The sequence below is a fragment of the Hermetia illucens genome, chromosome 4 (genome assembly GCF_905115235.1).
Source record: "Hermetia illucens chromosome 4, iHerIll2.2.curated.20191125, whole genome shotgun sequence".
Classification (NCBI taxonomy): Eukaryota; Metazoa; Arthropoda; class Insecta; order Diptera; family Stratiomyidae; genus Hermetia; species Hermetia illucens.
This window is the reverse complement of record NC_051852.1, coordinates 87,554,517-87,573,234: the sequence shown is the minus strand read 5'-3', so window position 1 is coordinate 87,573,234 and position 18,718 is coordinate 87,554,517. Positions and strand designations below refer to the sequence as shown.

At 39.9% G+C, this 18,718-nt stretch overlaps 1 protein-coding gene across 2 annotated transcripts; it reads left to right on the top strand.

Annotated features, from left to right (window-relative positions):
- Positions 1-67: 67 nt before the first annotated feature.
- On the top strand, positions 68-12,472 carry LOC119654815 (THO complex subunit 5 homolog). 2 transcript variants are annotated; one of them, XM_038060373.1, is made up of 7 exons: positions 68-310; positions 10,108-10,245; positions 10,334-11,170; positions 11,229-11,344; positions 11,415-11,502; positions 11,564-12,127; positions 12,187-12,472. In XM_038060373.1, the coding sequence occupies exons 1-7, from the start codon at positions 200-202 to the stop codon at positions 12,424-12,426; spliced, it is 2,094 nt and encodes a 697-aa protein (XP_037916301.1). In that variant the 5' UTR covers positions 68-199; the 3' UTR covers positions 12,427-12,472. The 2 variants fall into 2 exon arrangements, with proteins under 2 accessions (XP_037916301.1, XP_037916302.1); XM_038060374.1 differs by lacking the exon at positions 68-310 and adding an exon at positions 9,905-10,039.
- The last annotated feature ends 6,246 nt before the right edge of the window (positions 12,473-18,718 follow it).

The following is an 18,718-nucleotide window of genomic DNA, read 5'->3' as shown; positions in this document are numbered from 1 at the left end:
AATCTTTACAGCGGTTGGTGGAGGTTAATGATACATGTTTTTTGCAAATGTACATTCCTGTGTGAAAGTGAAACCTGGAAACTTGTCAAACGCGCGATCTATCCTTGCCTGTAATTTGGGCTATAATTCGCGCTGTCAGTTTAATACTTGAAGGTTTTTGGTGGCATTAGATACGTCTTTACATATCACATAAAGTGAAATGGTGAATAAAGATTCTTCGGAAAAAGATTCGAGTGAGAAAAAACGGCGAAAGGGCAGCAGTGGTGATTCTAGTTCGGGTGGAAAGCAGAACAAGGAAGATGCGTACGAGGTATAAAAAGTGGAATATAACCTCACAATTTGAATTTAATTATGTATTTTTTTTAATTTTGGGGTATTTTATGCCGATTTATTGGAATTAATCATCGAATCCTAATGATTTTCAGGGGTGAAATTGACTATTCTTAAAATAAGTTTTATGCCCATTAGAAGCCTACAAATGTGGGGAAGCAAGGTTAGATGCACAAATATGCGCGTAGATATGAGTAACGACAACAACACTAGTTCACTTTAGAAAGTTAGGGGGAAGTACCCAGTTTCCAACACGTTTCACTCCATCACTGCATAGTTTGAATTTCTTTGATGTTAGGACAGGACAGGACAGGAAAATGAGTAAGCTTACACAACAATGTAGCGTACATTAACGTAATGCAAGAAGTAACGGAGTAGCCAATATTGTTCCCGCACTTACATTCGGGTGCTCAAAGGTGTCGGTGAGGAAGACGGGGCGGCAACCCTGTCGGCCAAACCAAAACCAGGTGGCCGAGGAGAACTTCCATAGTGGTGGCACCGGGAGACGCTGTACTCACTTTGGCTTGCCGTCCGTGATGCAGTAGGCGAATGCTCCAAAGGCCTAATCAGGGCGGCCAGACCCGAGTCTGCACGGAGACTCATCTGAAGTGGCAAATGGGTCACGAAACCTTACCAGGAGTATACTGGTACTATGGAAACCGGGATAGCTCCTGGACTCTCATACTTCGGGTATGTGAGTACAGCTCGGTTATTTGCGGTAGGCACCCTAGTGGGAGTTTCATGGGGGTTGTGGTTATGCTCAAGCGAGAAGAGACCTTCGGACCTCGGCGTGGTGTTGCGTTTCAAAACGGGTGCCGTACTCCTTAGTTCGGTAGAGATTTAGGTATGTCTTGCATCCACCAGTATGAATGCTAATGCACTTGGTATAGACTGGTACCATTGTCGCTTGTCTCAGCGGGGCTCTGATTGTGGTCACAAAATCAATCCGTGTCTTAAGAAGACCGTGGGATTAATTCGTCCAGACAGGTGCTCACGTTAAACCCCTCAAGGACTCACTGCCCTTACACTCGCAATTAAATACAGTTCTTCACGCTATCGAAAGCTTTCACCCTTGGAGGAAGAGAACTTGGAAGGGTGGTTTAAACTCCGCAATGATCCGAAGGGCGTTAATATGACTGGTATAGGAGGATCCAGACAAAACCATAATTCCTTTTTTCGCACAATTTGCAGGGAGACTGTCAAGCAGATATGAGCATATTTTTTATTCCTAACTTGGAATATGAATATATGCGTACGATGATTTTCTATGAATACGAATATATTCGTATTCTCACCTCCAAGCGTGAATATACATGTACTCATATTTTCAAGTGTGATTACCCATTTTTATTGTGTTCATATTTCCAAGTGCGAATACGAATTCTTTGGTATTCAAATGTTAAGTGTTCGTCTGGATAGCGAATATTAGCGCCTTAGTAAATTAATCATATTGAACATACACGGCCGGAAAAAAACGTGATCAAAGAACGAATGTATTTCTAATCTTGTCATTTGTCTGATACAGAAGCAGGCTTTGTCTGAAACAGACATTTGTCTGGCTGATGTCTGATGCATACACAATATTTACCAGACGCAATCACAGAAGACCAAGATCAGACTTCAGACTTGGAAATATCTTTCGAGTTTATACGTATATATTTTTTTATCTCCACCTGTCCTTTAGTTTTCTTATTTCCTATATTTTTGGGACACTAAATGCAATTCCTTCATACATACAGGGTGTCCAAAAAGTCAACGATAATAATTAAAGGGCTGGTTGAACAATTCACAAGGATCCAGAAAAAATATTAAGTGACTTTTCAAGTCACTGATCAAATTAGCTCAGTATTTTTTTTTAAGTCTAAGGTGAGGATTCAACGTTTGGAAATGGAAAATAAAAAAATGTCATACTTCAGATTTTGTAATCAAATATTGCTATTGGATTAAGGAAATGGCTAATTATAATAGAAAAACTGAAATTAGAATCTAAGAATATGATTTTCTTTAGGGGTGACACTCGGAATTACCAATATCTCGAAAAATTTAAGTATCATCGTCGACTTTTTTGACACCCTGTATGTGCAATGGGATCAGATCATCAAGGCGCTAACATTCGCTATCCAGGCCCTACGAACATTTGAATACAAAAGTATTCGTATTCACACTTGAAAATATGAATATATTTATTTTCACACTTGAAAATATGAATATATTTATTTTCACACTTGGATGTAAGTATACAGCTGTATTCATATTGACTTCTGTAAAAACGAAATTTTCAATTATTCGGTAGAAAATCATTGTACGAATATATTCCCTTTCATATTTACGAATACAAATATGTCGAACATCGTTGTCAAAGCCGGTGATTTCGTACCTCTTGAGCGCGTTGATGGCAAAAATCGTTTCGCTTTTGTTTGGAGGAGCAATTCATATCCACATGTTATGGTGACTTGCCACAAGAATAGGGGGCTTTCGTTGACGTCCCTCACAGGACCATCAAAAGGCTTACGATTATCTGCTTTTTCGTAGTGCGACAGTCAGAAGCGAAATCGTTGCTGTTTGTCGCTATTTCCCTCACCAACACAAAGGTGGAATTCCTTTTGCCATGACGTACACTACACTGTACTTCTCATTCATTGATTTTCTATCACGTTTCCGCAACCAAGTAGTGCTTGTAACGTCCTTTTGGGGATGATCGACAGCTTCACTCCCGCTAGAGATAAAGGCACTTCTAAGGGTGACCCAGTGCTCGTCAATATTCTCGAGCAGGTTGTTGAGAGATTGTGTCGCTTCCTTCTGGTGATCGGGAAGCCAGCTCGTATTGGATTTAGGGAGTCGACGCTTTATTCTCCTGTAACCAGATGCAGTGGTGACACGCAGTCATCAGGTGACGATCCCTTGCTAATCCCAGGCTGATGTTAAACTCTTTTGTTGAACACATTCAGGAGGCTAACTCCTAAATAGATCACTGTTCACGATATGGTCCATCTGATTAGTTGTTAATTGCCGGTCAGACGAAAACGAAGAGAGGGCCTCAGATGATCGCAGCTATGAGAAATAATCCAACACTGGATACGCGTCTGCTACCACTTGACTTCTCAGAGCACATTGCCGTTGGAATCCAGGTTTTTTGAAAAAGCGAGCATTCTGGGAACCTTCGATACTGTTGTCGAGGTACGTGCGCACATTTCAAAGACCAATCATAGTCCAGTCGAATTTATCCCTTGTTAAATTTGCGGTATGTGGCCTAGCGTTATCATGGTGTGCATGCTTTGCCTAATGCTTTGGTGGGCGGCTTTCGTCCAATAAAACAAAAAAAAAATTCGGGAAACTAAACCATACTGTATTACCCCTTAAGTGCAGATACTATGGATCATTACATTAAATTATCTATTAATGATAATATAATCCCGGCCATTATCAGCGAGTGTGTTCCACTTGAGGTCATCGCGGAAACTGGTGACTGAAAGTCGATGGGGGCAGAGGTGACGGCATTAACAACACTACGCCGCACCGCAGGCAACAGTTTCAGTACCCGCCGAAGTACCCTTCTCCATTGTCCAGCTGAAGTTTCCGCTGAGGTTCGGGACGAATTTCAAAGAGCGTGTATAGAATCCTCGGAAATGGATCCTTTGTATAGACCACGTATTCCCAGGCTTTATGCATCTCCAACAACTCCGAGAATTCTATCTCAAATCAATGATGAGATCGCATCTCGATTGTGGTTATGTCGCTGCTGCAATAACGTATTGTGGTGCAGTTACGGTATACATAATGTATTGTGGTGCAGTTACGGCATACACAATGTATCGTGTGTACGGCTGTCAGATTGCACGGTCAGAAGATCTGCTTTCCCGTTGTTGGTTTGAGTGACCGAAGAGATCCACCATGGAAATTCGTCTGGAACGTCGGCGGGACTCACTAAGGCAGGCCATTGCTAGGTCAACTCAACTCAGTTCTGGAAATACCAGCAGACGTGTGAAGAATAAACGAACGATGCCATTCCCAGTGAAATTATCGTAGTAAAAATTCTGGACACACTAAAGCAGAAACTTTCTGTCGTATGCAGTGGTTATGACGGTATGGCGAAAGTGACTTCAGACATTTCCAGAATGCAACTTACGCGAGGAACCAGCGAAACTTTTTCAAATCTCTTAACGAATCCCAACAGAGCGTCCAGACAGTGCAGTTTTCGGTGACGGAAGGGAAGGAGTATTGGGGTGGACTTTGGGGGTTACCCGCCCAGCATGCTGAGTGGATCCCCTCCGAATGAACGCGCCATGCCAATATGCCTGGCATCTATTTTGCGGATGTTACGAAGACAAAGTTCAACGAGCCATAAACAGCTCGAAGAACTGGGGGTCCAGGTCTGGATCGGGTGCAGAATTTCTGGTATAAGAAATTTACCAGCGTACACAATCGGCGATGTTGCGGGGAGTTCTCGACGGATTCTTCCATTGACCTACCATCGGCGCCCCTTTAGTTTTTAAGCAGGTAGGATCGTCCGAGCCTAAATGCTTGGTACTTAGTGATATTATTAGGCAAAATTCGGCATCTGCTGAGATTGTCACAACTCGGAAATAATAATAATCATTGGCGCAACAATCCAATTGGATCAGGGCCTTGAAGTGTGTTAGAGCACTTTATTCAAAACTAACGGAACACTGCAGATTAGAGAACCCTATAGGAGGCAACGTGGTCAGCATTGCGCTCGCCAGAGATTATTATTCTGATTTGACTCAGGTACTCATTCACAGCTGAGTCGATTGGTATCCGACGTCAAATCACGATATAAATTGCACTGCCACTAGTAAGATTTGAAACGCGACCTTTCGTAAGACAGCCTTGTACTCTAACCACTCAGCTATCTGGATATTATCTATTACTGAAAAGAAATCTAATTAACTAATCTCGGAAATTGACTGAAAAAGCCAGTTCTCTTCGTGGAAAGGATCTTGAAAGCTACTGCACAATTGAATAGATAGCTATGCACAAGTAGAACAGTCGTGTCAAAGTTCCTCACACCTTTTATATCAGTAGTGTCCAGCTGGCGTTTTCTCGATCTGTTTATTATTTTCACATATATATGTTATGCAGCTTATCTTCATGATCATTTGTATGTACCTATATATGTTATACGGCCCCAAGTTTGAGAACGATTGAAAAAACGCATTTTTTTCGGGTTTATGTCATATTTTGAGAAGCACCATTATAATTTACTTAAATATTAAGGCGGTCATCCCGTGTGAAGGCAGTTGTTTTTTGGTTTTTTTTGAAAACTTTTTTGTGACGAACTGGATAAAGATACAAATACGAATTCTTCAACATAGATTTATTAATATCTTGAGCGTGCATAGTAATTTTCCACCTCGATAGCATAGTTGGTTAGAGAAATACGGGGCAATTTATGCACCCATCTCCAAAAAAAGGTGTTTTTCTTCTGCCGCGCTAGACGGCGCTGTGATCATCTTAAAGAAAAAAAGTAAACAGCATTTTAACGTACAGACTTAACTATAGTCCGCAAACTAGGATTTTTAAAAAATATTAAAAGCTAAATTTTTGGTGCCGTGTTAAACTTTTTTTTGTGGCCTTTGGTCTGTTTTCACGGCTTCTTCAATGAATAAAACAAACTACTGAATGAATCGCAATTATCCTAGTTTGCGGACCGTAAAAATATGTTCTGAATAAGTCCTGAAAATTTCGAAGAATTTCGTTGGATGGATTTTGGGCTATGGTGGCAGCGGATTTTCAACATGCAGTTTTGAGAAACACGCATTTAAAAAGTAGAATGCGATTTTTAGCCATAAAACCTTAACTGACCATTAATCTGCTATACCTAATCCATAAACCTTAGGTTTCTTCAAGAAACACATGTACAGCCTTGGCTTCAATTTTTGTCCATTTATTGAAGTCATTCGAACGTCATTCGGATCGATAAATACGAGCTTTATTACGGCAATCTACATAAATCTGGCATATGACTCATCGCGTGTTTAACACTATAATTTCCAAACGACACCGAATATCAAAAAATTACTTTGCCCATAGATTCTACACTATATCTAGATACAATTGATGCCAACAAAATTCGATTCGGCGAATCCGACACAGGGGATGACCCCCTTAAGGGTTTGAGATAAAAACAAGTCGGGAAACCAGGAAGCTGGACGCTTCAGGTACGAAAGTTTTTGTATATTTCTTATATAAAGACATTTGAGTGTGCATTTGTCCCATTAGTACGTAGCACGTAATATATGCATATATTATGTGGGAGTATCCACTTTCGAGTGATATTGACATTCATAGTCTTGAATTTCCAAAGAAGCGACAATTTTGACCTATTATAACTTTGTTAGTAATAGTGCGATTTGCACCAAACTTGGTAGGATTATACTCTATGTCGTAGCCTACATCATTGCATTTCGTGGTGCTAAGTTCAGCTAAGGGGTTTTGCAGCCAATTACTAAAAATTATAGAAATATACTATTATTAAGTTTATTTGAACAGAAATCGGCATGAAAGGTATTTCGGAGCCTAGGCACCACATGGTAGCAGTCTCTTGATTTTTTTCGGATTTTTTGGTTGGGTAGTTTCTGAGAGTGGGTCCGTTATAGAAATGATCATTTTCGACCTCCCGCACTCCCCACCTTTCCAACGAATGTCAAAATTCAGACTTGCTTTAGAGAGTACTAATTGATAGCCACATGACTATATTTGGTGAAAAAAATGTAACTCGAAAAGTTTTGCTCTTAATAAAATCGAAATTACATTTTTCGACCCCTTCTTAAAGATTAGTTGACCGGACAAACGTTGTCGTGTCTTATAGCACTGCCATTCCCGCATCAACTTCTGGTTTTTTTTTGAATTGAGGGCTACCAACGTACTTGAGACCATGCCAGCGTATTTTGCGCCAGTCACATGATGCTTTAAATTGATTGCCTTTCTATTACACTTATCTTGAAAGTCTTCAAAATATGACAATCCTCAAAATATAACAATAAACTCAAAAAATGTTTTTTTTTCAATCGTTCCCAAACTTTAATCGCTAGACTTGCACAATTTACAAATCATAGCGATTTAAAGTATTAAAATTTAATATTTACCATAGTTCAACTGCGACACCTTCGATTCTAGTGGTTTTTACATATATTGCACAGGTTTTTTTCTTCAGCCTCTGTCCTGTTCACAAGCGGGGTCGGCTCGTCGTGATCGGTTTCACCATATGGCTCTATCAAATGCCTGATCTGGATGCAATTGGGAGGCTTTTAAATCTCAATCCAGCGTATCAAGCCACCATTGTTTCGGCCTGCCTTTTAGTCGTTTATAATCGGCTTCAGACCAATCTTGGCAAGTGAATTCTGGTTACCGCGAATTGCGTGACCATATCATCGAAGATGCCTCTCTTGCAATTTTTCCACGATCAGTGCGACCTCATAACGATCGTGGATATTCTCATTTCGGATGTGATCAAAACATGTTACGCCACTAGTCCAACGCAACATCTTCGTCTCCATTACCGCAAGATGCCATTCATTGTCATTTATATATATAAAAAAAGTCAAAGGGAGCATTAAGTTACGCTAAATAAATCGCAAATAAATTTGTAACAATCGCTTTTCAGCAGCAACCACGCAAATAAGTTGAAGGTTTGTTTGTAGATATTTTGCACGTAGCGATGTATATATATATGAATGATCAGGGCAAACATGTGAAAACATATGAGAATCATTAAAATAATAATTGTGTGAATTGTCTTTGGCAGCCATTTGTCGAACAGATGGCTGTGTGCTGGGGAGCGCTTTGCTGAGACGGAGGTGTGTGCCATTCAGGACGGCGTGGTCGCCACCCGAGTTTATAAGAAGCTCATCATGAAAGAACGGGTGGAGAACGACCCGTGCAGAATGTGTGTTTCGGCGTTAGAGACGTTGGACCATCTCATTTCTGGCTGTACTGTTATGGCACCGGTGCAATACATCACCAGGCATAATGCTGTATGTAAGGTTATCCATCAAAACCTTGCATACAAGCATGGGCTGAGTACGGGAACATGTCCGGTTTACCGATATGAGTCGCAAGCAGTACTTGATAGTAGTAATTAGGAAAAGTGTAATGGGTAGCTCAGCAGAAACTATAGGCCTACTCTACACCAACAATTTTTCATCGGTTTGATAAAATTATGGCAAAATGATTGTTTATGACTGCTGAATATTTAATTTTTTAAATAAAATCTATCTGCTTGGCTGGATTGATGATAGGTTGAGTGTAGTTCAGTTGCCATTATGTCGTTAATCGAAACGACTCCCGAATGGTTCTAATTTGAAATGCGTGCAACAAAAACTGTCTTTTTTATCTTTTATTGTCAGTCAATTTTTGATGCATTGATTTATGGTAGGCTGATGAGAAACTGTCATGTAGGTATCATAGGGCTGCCGCAGAAAGACTGGAGGCCGGCGGTTTTATTTCGCTTGAGCGCGTTGACGGCAAAGATAATTCGGCTTCTCTTATTAGGAGCCGTCATTTCGACGCATTAACGAGCGTCTCAAACTCATTGCCGCTCTATTTTTTGGTGTTGACCCCCGATGTTGCATTCGATTAGTGGCGTGATACGCTATGATCAAATCTGAATTAACAACATTTGCGAATGGTATGAGGTGCCACCGCACGCGGTGAAATAATTTGAAAAAGCGTCTTCGATGGCATGGCCATTATAATTCGTGCTAGCTGTTCACTAGTTAAGTTTGGCCTGAGAATCGAAATTGCTGGGAAACGCCCAAAAGGCCGACAGAAACAACGATCGCCGCTACTGAACGAGACAGACACTAAAGAAAACGATGATTAGTGATGTCATCCATTAGAGATGGAATTTCATCTGTTATACGATTAAGAATCGAGGTAAAGTGCTTTTCCAACTTTTAAACTGCCGTCTGATCAATAAAATATCATAGCTCTACCACTTTCGAATGAAGCGATCGATGTTCAAATGGAAGGGGTGGGGGCGAAGATTCCCAATTCGGCAAGCAGCCCCAGACGGAATAAGATCTGATCGAATATTCGTTGCTGATCAGTTGAAATCCAACTGACCTTTGTCAAGCTCTGTGCTCGAAACATGTGCCATCAATGATGTGGTAGGAGCTGCAGAAAACCACAAACCTCTCACAGTCCTCAAAACTGGTTTTCTTTATCAGATGTACGAAGATGTCAGAAAAAAATTATCATTGACCTTTTTTTACAAAATGGCGGCTGCAGGCCTTTCTAAAGAGTAAAAGATTTTTTGAAGACCCTCCGCTAGTGCTAGTTGTTAGCACTGATGAAGGGAACAAGTGGTTCCCGAAATATCGGTATTTGCAAGAATAAATATTCACACCAACGAAAAAGAAACAACAAGTTTTTATTATTTCAAATTTTATAATTAATTTTTATACAAGAACGAGATTGTAAATCTAGGAATGTTTTAGAGTATTTTAAGCCAATATAAAAAATGGAGAAAAAAAAATTGCAAATAGATATTACCCCTTAAGTTGAGATAACCGGGCATTTTTCGGGAGACGTCGATACTATCGTTGAGGAGTGTGCGCCCATTTAGGAATCCAATTCGAATCCTTTGTGGGAAGTAAAAGTTCGTGACCGAAAAATCAGTTCGTGACCGAAAAATCAGTCCAGTTCCGTGGCATGGTCAGGCATGGTCATCAGTTTTGTAGCATAAATAGTAATAAATATTAATTCAAATGACAGAAGTAAAAAAGGGAGTTATTGATTTTTTAACATTGCTTACAGAATGTCATACGACACGAAGAGCAGGAGGCGCATCGTCGATCAGCTGATAAGGATAAAACCATGTTCTATCAGACATGTTCTGAATTGAAAAAAATATTCGAAGAAATCGCCGCACTTAAAAAAGATAATACCGAAAAGGTGGAGGATTCCCTATATTTTTGCAACTACTATCTAGTTCCTTTTGTAACACAAATGAATTTACAATTTAAAACGCATAATTTCACAGAGTAATCAGGAAATCATCGAAAAACGTATACAAGGTTCATTGATTTTTGTGGCTTTAAAAAAGCTAAACCGGTTAGATAAAATTCGACTGCGAGCAGGTCGCGATGCTTTGCACAAAGAAAAATTACGAGTAGACAGCAATCGTTTACAGTTACAAAATTTGTTGTATGAGGCAAATCATCTGAAACGCGAGGTGCAACGTTGTTACCAATTCAAAAGCCAAGATGAAGAGATTGATTTGGTTTCGGAGGAAGAATTTTACAAAAATGCACCAGAATCGATATCGCGACCACAAAAAACAAAAAGCGATGAACATGCGAGGCGCTTGGCGCGCCTAGATTGGGAGCTGCACGAACGTAAAGAGCTGTCAGCGCTTTGCAAAAAGTTATCAATTGCAAAGCAGGATGCATCGAAGGATATAGGTTTGAAAGCTGAGCGTTTGAACTCCTTAGCGCCTTGTCTAGAAGCGCTGCTTAAAGCAACAAGACCATTGCAAATTGCTCTTGAAATGGACATAGAAAAAGAATGGGAAGTACAAAAATCAGCACGACTTTTGTCACGTCCTCTTTATCTGGTTTACGCAAATGTATCAGCCTATGCAGAAGCTTGCGATAGTAGTATTACTACAACTATAGAGGGAGACGAAGACGAAGCGAAGATTTTGGATGATGAAGACAAATGTGATGATCGGGACGATGACGATAATCAAGAATCGGATAATGAAGATTTGGAACCAGGCAATCGGAAAGTCCATCATAAAAGGTATTCGAAAAACGAAACTATTGAAATTCGAAGGAAGAACTTGCTGAAGCCGCATCCGTTAAGTGTATCTTTAACAGTGGGTTTTAAAAAATCGAAACAATATTCAAAATATTAAGGATGAGTTAATTTTACAGATTAATAAGGATTCACCTCATGGCCAAATAATAATAACACTTCGATATTTTCCCGGCCTGGGATTTGTTACAGCGAAACCGACAATTGAAATCAATAACACAGGAGTAGCAGCAGGGTGAGCATAAGGATTAAAAATTTATATAAGAAAATCGAAGAGAGAGCTATGTTTTCTTTGCATTCTGTAGGGAAGTCATTTCAACGGAGAATATACTGAGTTGCATTTATGCAGATGATTTTGGGGAAAACAGTCCGAATCCAAAGACAAAGTATCAGGTGAAACATACAAAATTGTTTTGATGTTTGTATTAAAATTTATACAAAATATTCGGTCTAGATCGACGAATATCATATGAATGAAGCTGAACTTCTTGCCTATTTAAATGAACAAAATTTCGGTAAACCTTATAAGTGGGCACAGCGATTCTGCGGAATAGATTTTGTGCCAGATAAACCGTCTACAAGTCGATCTTCATTTTTCTCAGACACAGTGTCTTATGAATTAGCGCAAGAATCAGTTCCGTCGATTGTGAAACATTTGAAATCTCGGTGGCAGGCTCGATTGGGACTATACAAGCAAATCTATGCATTGGAAAATAAGAATATTGATCTTTCGTCTGATGTAATCGATGTTGCTCCTGCTAGAATTTCAAGTAGCCTTGTGCAATGGTTATCAACTACCTGGGAAGAATATAGCAGTAGTTTATCAACACAACGATTCATCGAAGAAAATTTGGTTACATCGCACGATTTATTCTACCGAGCCGTAATTACACGGGGATCAGCTAAATTGGAATGCCTCGTTTGCATCTCGTCGGATTTCCCAAATACAACTCCAATATGGAATTTAAACTTATGTTGGAATGGAAAACATAATGCAATTAACAACGCAGCGATACGAGTAAGTTCTATTTTATGCTAAAAAGTACTTAAGGTCTTAACAAAACGTTTCTATTACAGGAAATGGAACATTGGGTCAACTCAATATCCACTGCCAAGACAAAGTCGTGTATTTTATCTGCTCAACTGAGGCGAGCTATGTCGGGTTTTGATATATTTTTGGAAACAGAAGGTCCCTTTTATAGTCCAGCCGAATTTACACAGGATAAAACGTTTTTGAAAGCATTCCGTGGGCGACAGCGTTCACGTCCGTACAAAATTGTACAAAATGGTAGTAATGTAATTTATAAGCAAATTTGATTGTACAAATCGATCTAAAATTATGAAATAAAAAAGATTAGGGCTAACAAACGATTTTTGTATTTAATTTTACTAGGTTTTATCCAACATTGTTAGTTTTAGCAGAGGGCTAAATTGATTCTAGCTACAGGGTGCGGCAACATAACTTCCTTTTTTAAAATGCGCGCCACTCAGTTAGTTGATGTCATAGCGGAGCGCTAGTGGTCTCGTTCAAGAGGGGATACTGTAAAGTTTTGTCCCGACACGGTTCAGTCGTCATCATGCGTTGGAATAGTGAGGAGCGTGCCTTTGCCGTTAAGGTTTACTTTTGAAGCGGATGTTCGGTTATTGCAACACAGCGCGCATTTCGGAATCGCTTTAATTTAGCCCCGTTGGCCCCCGTCCCAGACCGCAAATCAATTGTTACATGGGTCACTACATTCAGACAAACTGCAAGTGCGACAAAAGGAAAAACTAGAGTCCCTCGGCCCGTTAGATCACCTGAGAACATTGAAGCAGTGAGAGCGTCAATGTTGCGATCGCCACGGCGTTCTGCGCGCAAATACGCATCTGCCCTTGGACTATCCGATCGTTCTGTGAGAAGAATTCTTCGTGATGATCTTCATTTTCATCCCTATAAGATGACGATAGTGCAGGAACTTTCAGAACGTGACTTCAATTCTCGGATGAACGCGTGTGAGCTTCTTCTTTATGTCGTTTCCGAGGGTGCTATTGTTTTTTTAGCGATGAAGCCCATTTTCATTTGTGTGGGTCGGTTAACATACAAAACATGCGCTACTGGGCTGACACCAACCCTCGAGAATTGCATCAAAAGCCTTTGCATTCACCCAAAGTCACAGTGTGGTGTGCAATTTTCTCAGTTGGAATTATTGGTCCCTGGTTTTTTGAGAAAAATGAGGTTACAGTGATAGTGAATTCGGACCGGTATGTAAACATGCTTTGGATTTTTTTTCCCACGGCTAGAAAATTTGGATTTGGGGGACACTTGGTTCCAACAAGACGGTGCAACAGCACACACTTCAAGAGCATCGTTCGCTGTTTTCAGGGAACACTTTTCAGAGCGCCTTATCTCAATTAGAGGTGATTTGGAATGGCCGGCACGCTCTCCCGATCTGTCCCTTGTGATTTTTTTCTATGGGGTTTTTTGAAATCCCGTGTTTATGTGAACCGTCCAAGAACCCTACAAGATTTGAAGACCAACATCCAAGAAGAAATTGCCAACATAACACCTGCTATGCTAACAAGAGTCATGACAAACGCCAGAAATCGGTTTACGCAATGTATGGAGAATGGGGGACGTCACCTAACAGATTTGATCTTCAAAACAATGTAAATAAAAACTTTAGACATGTACCTACATCATAAAAAATAAATAAATATTTTCCGATGCATACAATAGTTTTTATTGAGTTTTGAAAAAAGGAAATTATGCTTCCGCACCCTGTATTATCAGTCGAGACCATCAAACTGTGCTTCTGAAAGTAGAGCGACCGTTTCCCCTAATAGTTGAAGGTGAGCAGCATGTAGCTTGGGTTGCCCAGTACTTCCGTCTGTTCGGGGTGCTTCGAATGGTCGTTTTCCTTGGTGTCTGAGAATTTCTTCGCGATTCATATTCTCTACATGGAATGCCCAGTGTTACTTTGGAATCTTGATAGTTATATCTGGATCGTCGTATAAAAGATACCGGATCCAAGTTGTATTCAATTTTCCATATGACATCCTTCCTCACTGCCCCTAACATTCTGAGAATGCGACGTTTGGAGGTGTTGATTGCCTGATCTTCGTCCTGACTTGCTGTTCACGTCTCGTTGCCGTAACTTAGGATTGACCTAAGGAGACTGAATACAACAGGAGCAAATCAAATGGTTAACGGACACGGAATGCCATTGTGTAACCATGGGGTAGGGAAGAGGTAGCTAACTGGCCCATGACCCATGTGATTAATGTATTGCTGTGTCGATGGCGCTTAGAGGGTTGCTTGTGTATGTCTTCCCATCCCATTTGACAAATCATACACAGCTATGCAACGCCACATGCCCGTAGTCATGGCCGGACGTCAATGCAGTGCATCTCATACACGGCTAGTGCCACCAGATCTTATGCACGGAATTTTTCTCGCGCATTTACTGTAGACGGTCGAACATGCGCAATGATTTTTCACCATCATAAAATGTTGAACAATGCGCTGGGAGTTGAATCTCCAGGGTTGGTCATATGAAAGTTTTCGTGTTTTTTTCATATCCCAATTCCGTCTCATGTAAGGATACATTCACAAAAAGAACTCAACCTCATTGTTCTGATTGCGCTCTATAGTTGTTTTTCAAAATGTATCTAGATTATATAAATTGATGAAATAAATGCGAAAAACGACAGTTGCGAACCTACAAATGACGGATTTATCACATTCCGCAAATTGAGCACAATAACGAAGAAATCGGTGTATAGATCCCTTCACTCTTCACCAATTTTCCACATGATCCGACTTCTTCTATCTAAAGTAGTTATCAAGAATTTTATTCTTTTTTTCTGATAATACTAGATGTTAATTCTACTCTAGTTGGATACACAACTTTGTCAGGCTTGGATATGAAATAAAAAAAATCCTATTAAAATCGTCGATCCGGGCATTAATTGAAAAGTTTCGATTCCAAAGTACTACTTTTGAGTCAATGATAACCTGCGCTAAATCAGCCGACGTGAATTCAAAACCTGTGGGTTAGGGGAATCTCTATATTCTGCACCTATTACGTGGAAAACGACCCTGTCAAAGTTAAGAAGGAAGTAGATTCCTTCTTCACAATCTTAGAATTAAAAAAGCTGCATAAATATTATATGGTGAGGAAAATCATTTGAAAAATTGTGGATGGCATTGGCTGGAAACCCGAGGTATTAAAAACTATAAAGAGCAACTGATTTGTATGTATAAGAGCAGGGTAAATATTGAGCTAGCTATAATTTTAGGCCACAAGTGGTTTGGTCGAAAGAAGGACTCGAGGTTTTATTTTACTAGGGGCTGTATTTTGTGTTTATAAGCGTTGGGGTTTTACGTCAAAATAATCATCTCAAGTACGCGAGATTCTACATGTAACTATATTATACATATATGTGGCTGCCATAAATCCCTATGTGGCACATAGTAAATCAAATTAGAGCGTCGAGTAACAGTGTCGGTCACTCTCCACCTACTACTCCACTACGCACTTCCTCGGAAACCGTTAAACCTATTGACACGAGATTTCACATAAGCATGAAAATTGCTGAACACATCCGGCGTGGCTCTCTCTGGAAGCCATTTCTTAGTTTCTTCTCTTGTCCAAGTGCAGTCTATGGTGCGGTTAGTGGTCTTTCCTTTATTCTCTATACCTTTATTTTTAAAACGAATGTTCAAATAATTAAAAGTCAGAGTTCCTCTCGTTCAATAGTGGGTATCACTGTTGATCAGTTTTCCGGTGTCACCCCAATTTCATTGCACTGATCACCAAACACTTGACCCACCAAACTTCCAAAGTTGGCTAACACAGAGTCGAGCAAATAGGTGCTAACAGGTACTTCAATGAAGTTGTGCTCAAGTTGAAACCTTGTGTTTTTTATGCCTTCCGTGAAAGGTACTCCAGTGAACAGCGGATAGTAATAGTTGGTTCGCACATCACATTTCTATATGAAAACAGCACGAAAGTACAAAGTAGTGGAAATAATTTTCAATAAAGACTATCAAATTGATTTGTCTTGTTTTATATCTTATAATCCACATTCATTATGTTATCGTATAAAAATAAATATTTTCCGGTCCTTTCCGGTAATTGAAAAACTTCGCTTATTGCTTCTATTGAGTTACATCATAATGAGTTGAAAATGAAAGTTTTATTGAAACGACAGTTCAAAATGCTTTGCCTAAAATCCTAAAAAATTGTATGACATCAAATTGTTTTCGTTTGAGTGCCATTAGACACTCCAATTTCCAACAGAAAATACCTTGCCATATAAGACTGATGTGATTCAATCTAGAGACAAAACCGACAAATCAAGAAAATCTTCACACTTGTTGGAAGTGTTTTGTTTTCAAGCAAAAAAAAATTTTAAAGCGTCTACAATTAGTATCTAGTGATACGAAAGCCCTGGAGAGCCACTCCTGCTGTAAGCCCCTAGAGCCGTAGCCGTACTAGATGGAATTCCGAGGGTCAACTTCGTACCATTTCATAACAACTTCCTTATATCACCGCCTACGCCAGGAAAGTATGATTTTGCAGGCAACGACCCATTCGCCAACGGCATGGTCGCACCTTGACTAAAATCTCAATTAAATCATTAAGTGTTGAAATTATTTTAAGAAAACACCTTCAGATGGCATTATCTGAAGCACGCAGCTTCTGTTCAGCACCCAATCGTTTATCAATGGAACGGCAATATCCAAACGTTTTTAAGATCAATTTGCAAGTAAAAGTATAAAAAATTGAACTGATTTGTGCATCAGAACTCCGACGGGTTAGACAACTTGTATAATTGCCGGCTTCAGTTGAAGTAATGGTTCGTTGGGTAATACTTTCGATTCCAGTATCATAAAGGTCAGAGGAATAGAGACGGATTAATGGATGGTTTTGTCATGAGGCTGGTACTCGAACGCTGACTACTCAGCCAGACATTCAATTCTATGCTTTCTTGTGGTTACCCGATCATGAGGGTAATTGCTATGATTGTTGGATAGTGTGAAGATTTTCTTCGATGTTTATACGAAGGTAATGAGGCTAATAATGATAATTTCATCAACATTGTGAATCGCTCCCATTACCCATCCATTCTGTATTAAATTAAAAAGTCATAACAAATTTTAGGAAATAGGAAGTTTTAAGTTATAATTAAAAAGTCAATGCGTAAATAGTATCCAAATTATGTTTGTCATCAAGCAGTAGATGAGTTTTTTCAATGAAAAGATGGCAGAGTGGCTCATGTCATGATATTTAAAACATTGGTTAGTGTCATATCCACTAGTATTCCGCTAGGCGGGGAATTCGAGTACTCGAGTCGACTATGGTCTGAGTACTGAGAGGCTTTTCCTCTCCTCCACCTTATACACACACAGTGCGTTGGCGGTTTTTAATTTTTGATTCCTATGTCAAGCCTTACCCGGACTTCTTCTGCGCGCATTATCGACATTCCTAGCTAGTAACAGAGCTAACTACTATCTGGAATAATTGGAATAGCAACTTCCCGTTTAAATTATCTAGCAACTCCACCTTTGGCTCCAGAGCTATATTGAATAATAGTCAGACCAGTTTATCGACTCATTCAGTCCTGAGTCCGTTCCTCCTTGTGCGCTGATCGTACTAGTGGTCGCTTGGTTTACTGTCTTTCTGAATATTTGCCATCTATGTTGTCGTTTACCCCTTGGTGGGGTATAGAACGACAACCACACCTCCGCGCCATCATTCACAGTTACCTGAAATGCGTTTCAGCTCCCCCACGACTTCCCGTGATACTCGCACTCCTCCTCTACTGTTCTGTGCTCTTGGGGCGGTCCACCCATCTGCTATCTTGAAAGAGTGGATTCCACTGCATGGCGTAACCAGCAATGCAATTGCTGTCCTCCTTAATGTATGACCTATCCACTATCACTTCCGCTTTCCGACCACAGTGCGTATGAAAGACAGGCCTATGCACCGAACAAGTTTTTCGTTTGAAACAGTGTCAAGCTAGGGTACTCCGATGATACGAAGCAGATGGGTGTTGATGGAGGCTTGGCTTCTGTTCTGTCTAAAGTAGGGTCGTTAACCGCCGATGCATCTTTGTAAAGTTGTAACACTGTATCAGCCACAGTAGAAATAATACAATAAATTTAATTCTATTGGTTGGGTCGTGCGTCATTATCATCTTTTCAGTCTATTCAAACTGCTTGTGGCGCGGCAGGATTCGCAGCATTCGAAATTTATTTCGAATGTTGCGAGTGCGAGCAATATAGATGGCGCGGATCTATCCACTTTGCGTAGCACGCCAAGGGAGTGGAAGATCGCAGTAATTATGTTTTTCAGACCTGTCACTGATTATTAATATTAAGTTTGGAATTGAAAAAAGAACACTGAAGTCTTTTTGATTTGGGAAAATAGAATTGATGTTGAGTTCGCTGACTAGAATTGATGTTGAGTTCGCTGATTAGAATTAGGACTAATAATATGTAAAACCATTAATATTAAATGTTCGCTTAAATATTTTAATAAAAATATAAGTAATGTTAATTACTTAATTGGTGACCCCGGAACTCGCACCAACAGCATCAACAACTAAGATCCCGAATTCCCAG

What these genes read in the sequence shown, in the direction of transcription:
- LOC119654815 (XM_038060373.1), top strand. Translation starts at nt 200, where the DNA reads ATGGTGAATAAAGATTCTTCGGAAAAAGATTCGAGTGAGAAAAAACGG. An exon ending in AACACAGGAGTAGCAGCAGG is followed by an intron (nt 11,345 to 11,414) that starts GTGAGCATAAGG and finishes TGCATTCTGTAG; the next exon opens with GGAAGTCATTTCAACGGAGA. An exon ending in TTAACAACGCAGCGATACGA is followed by an intron (nt 12,128 to 12,186) that starts GTAAGTTCTATT and finishes TTTCTATTACAG; the next exon opens with GAAATGGAACATTGGGTCAA.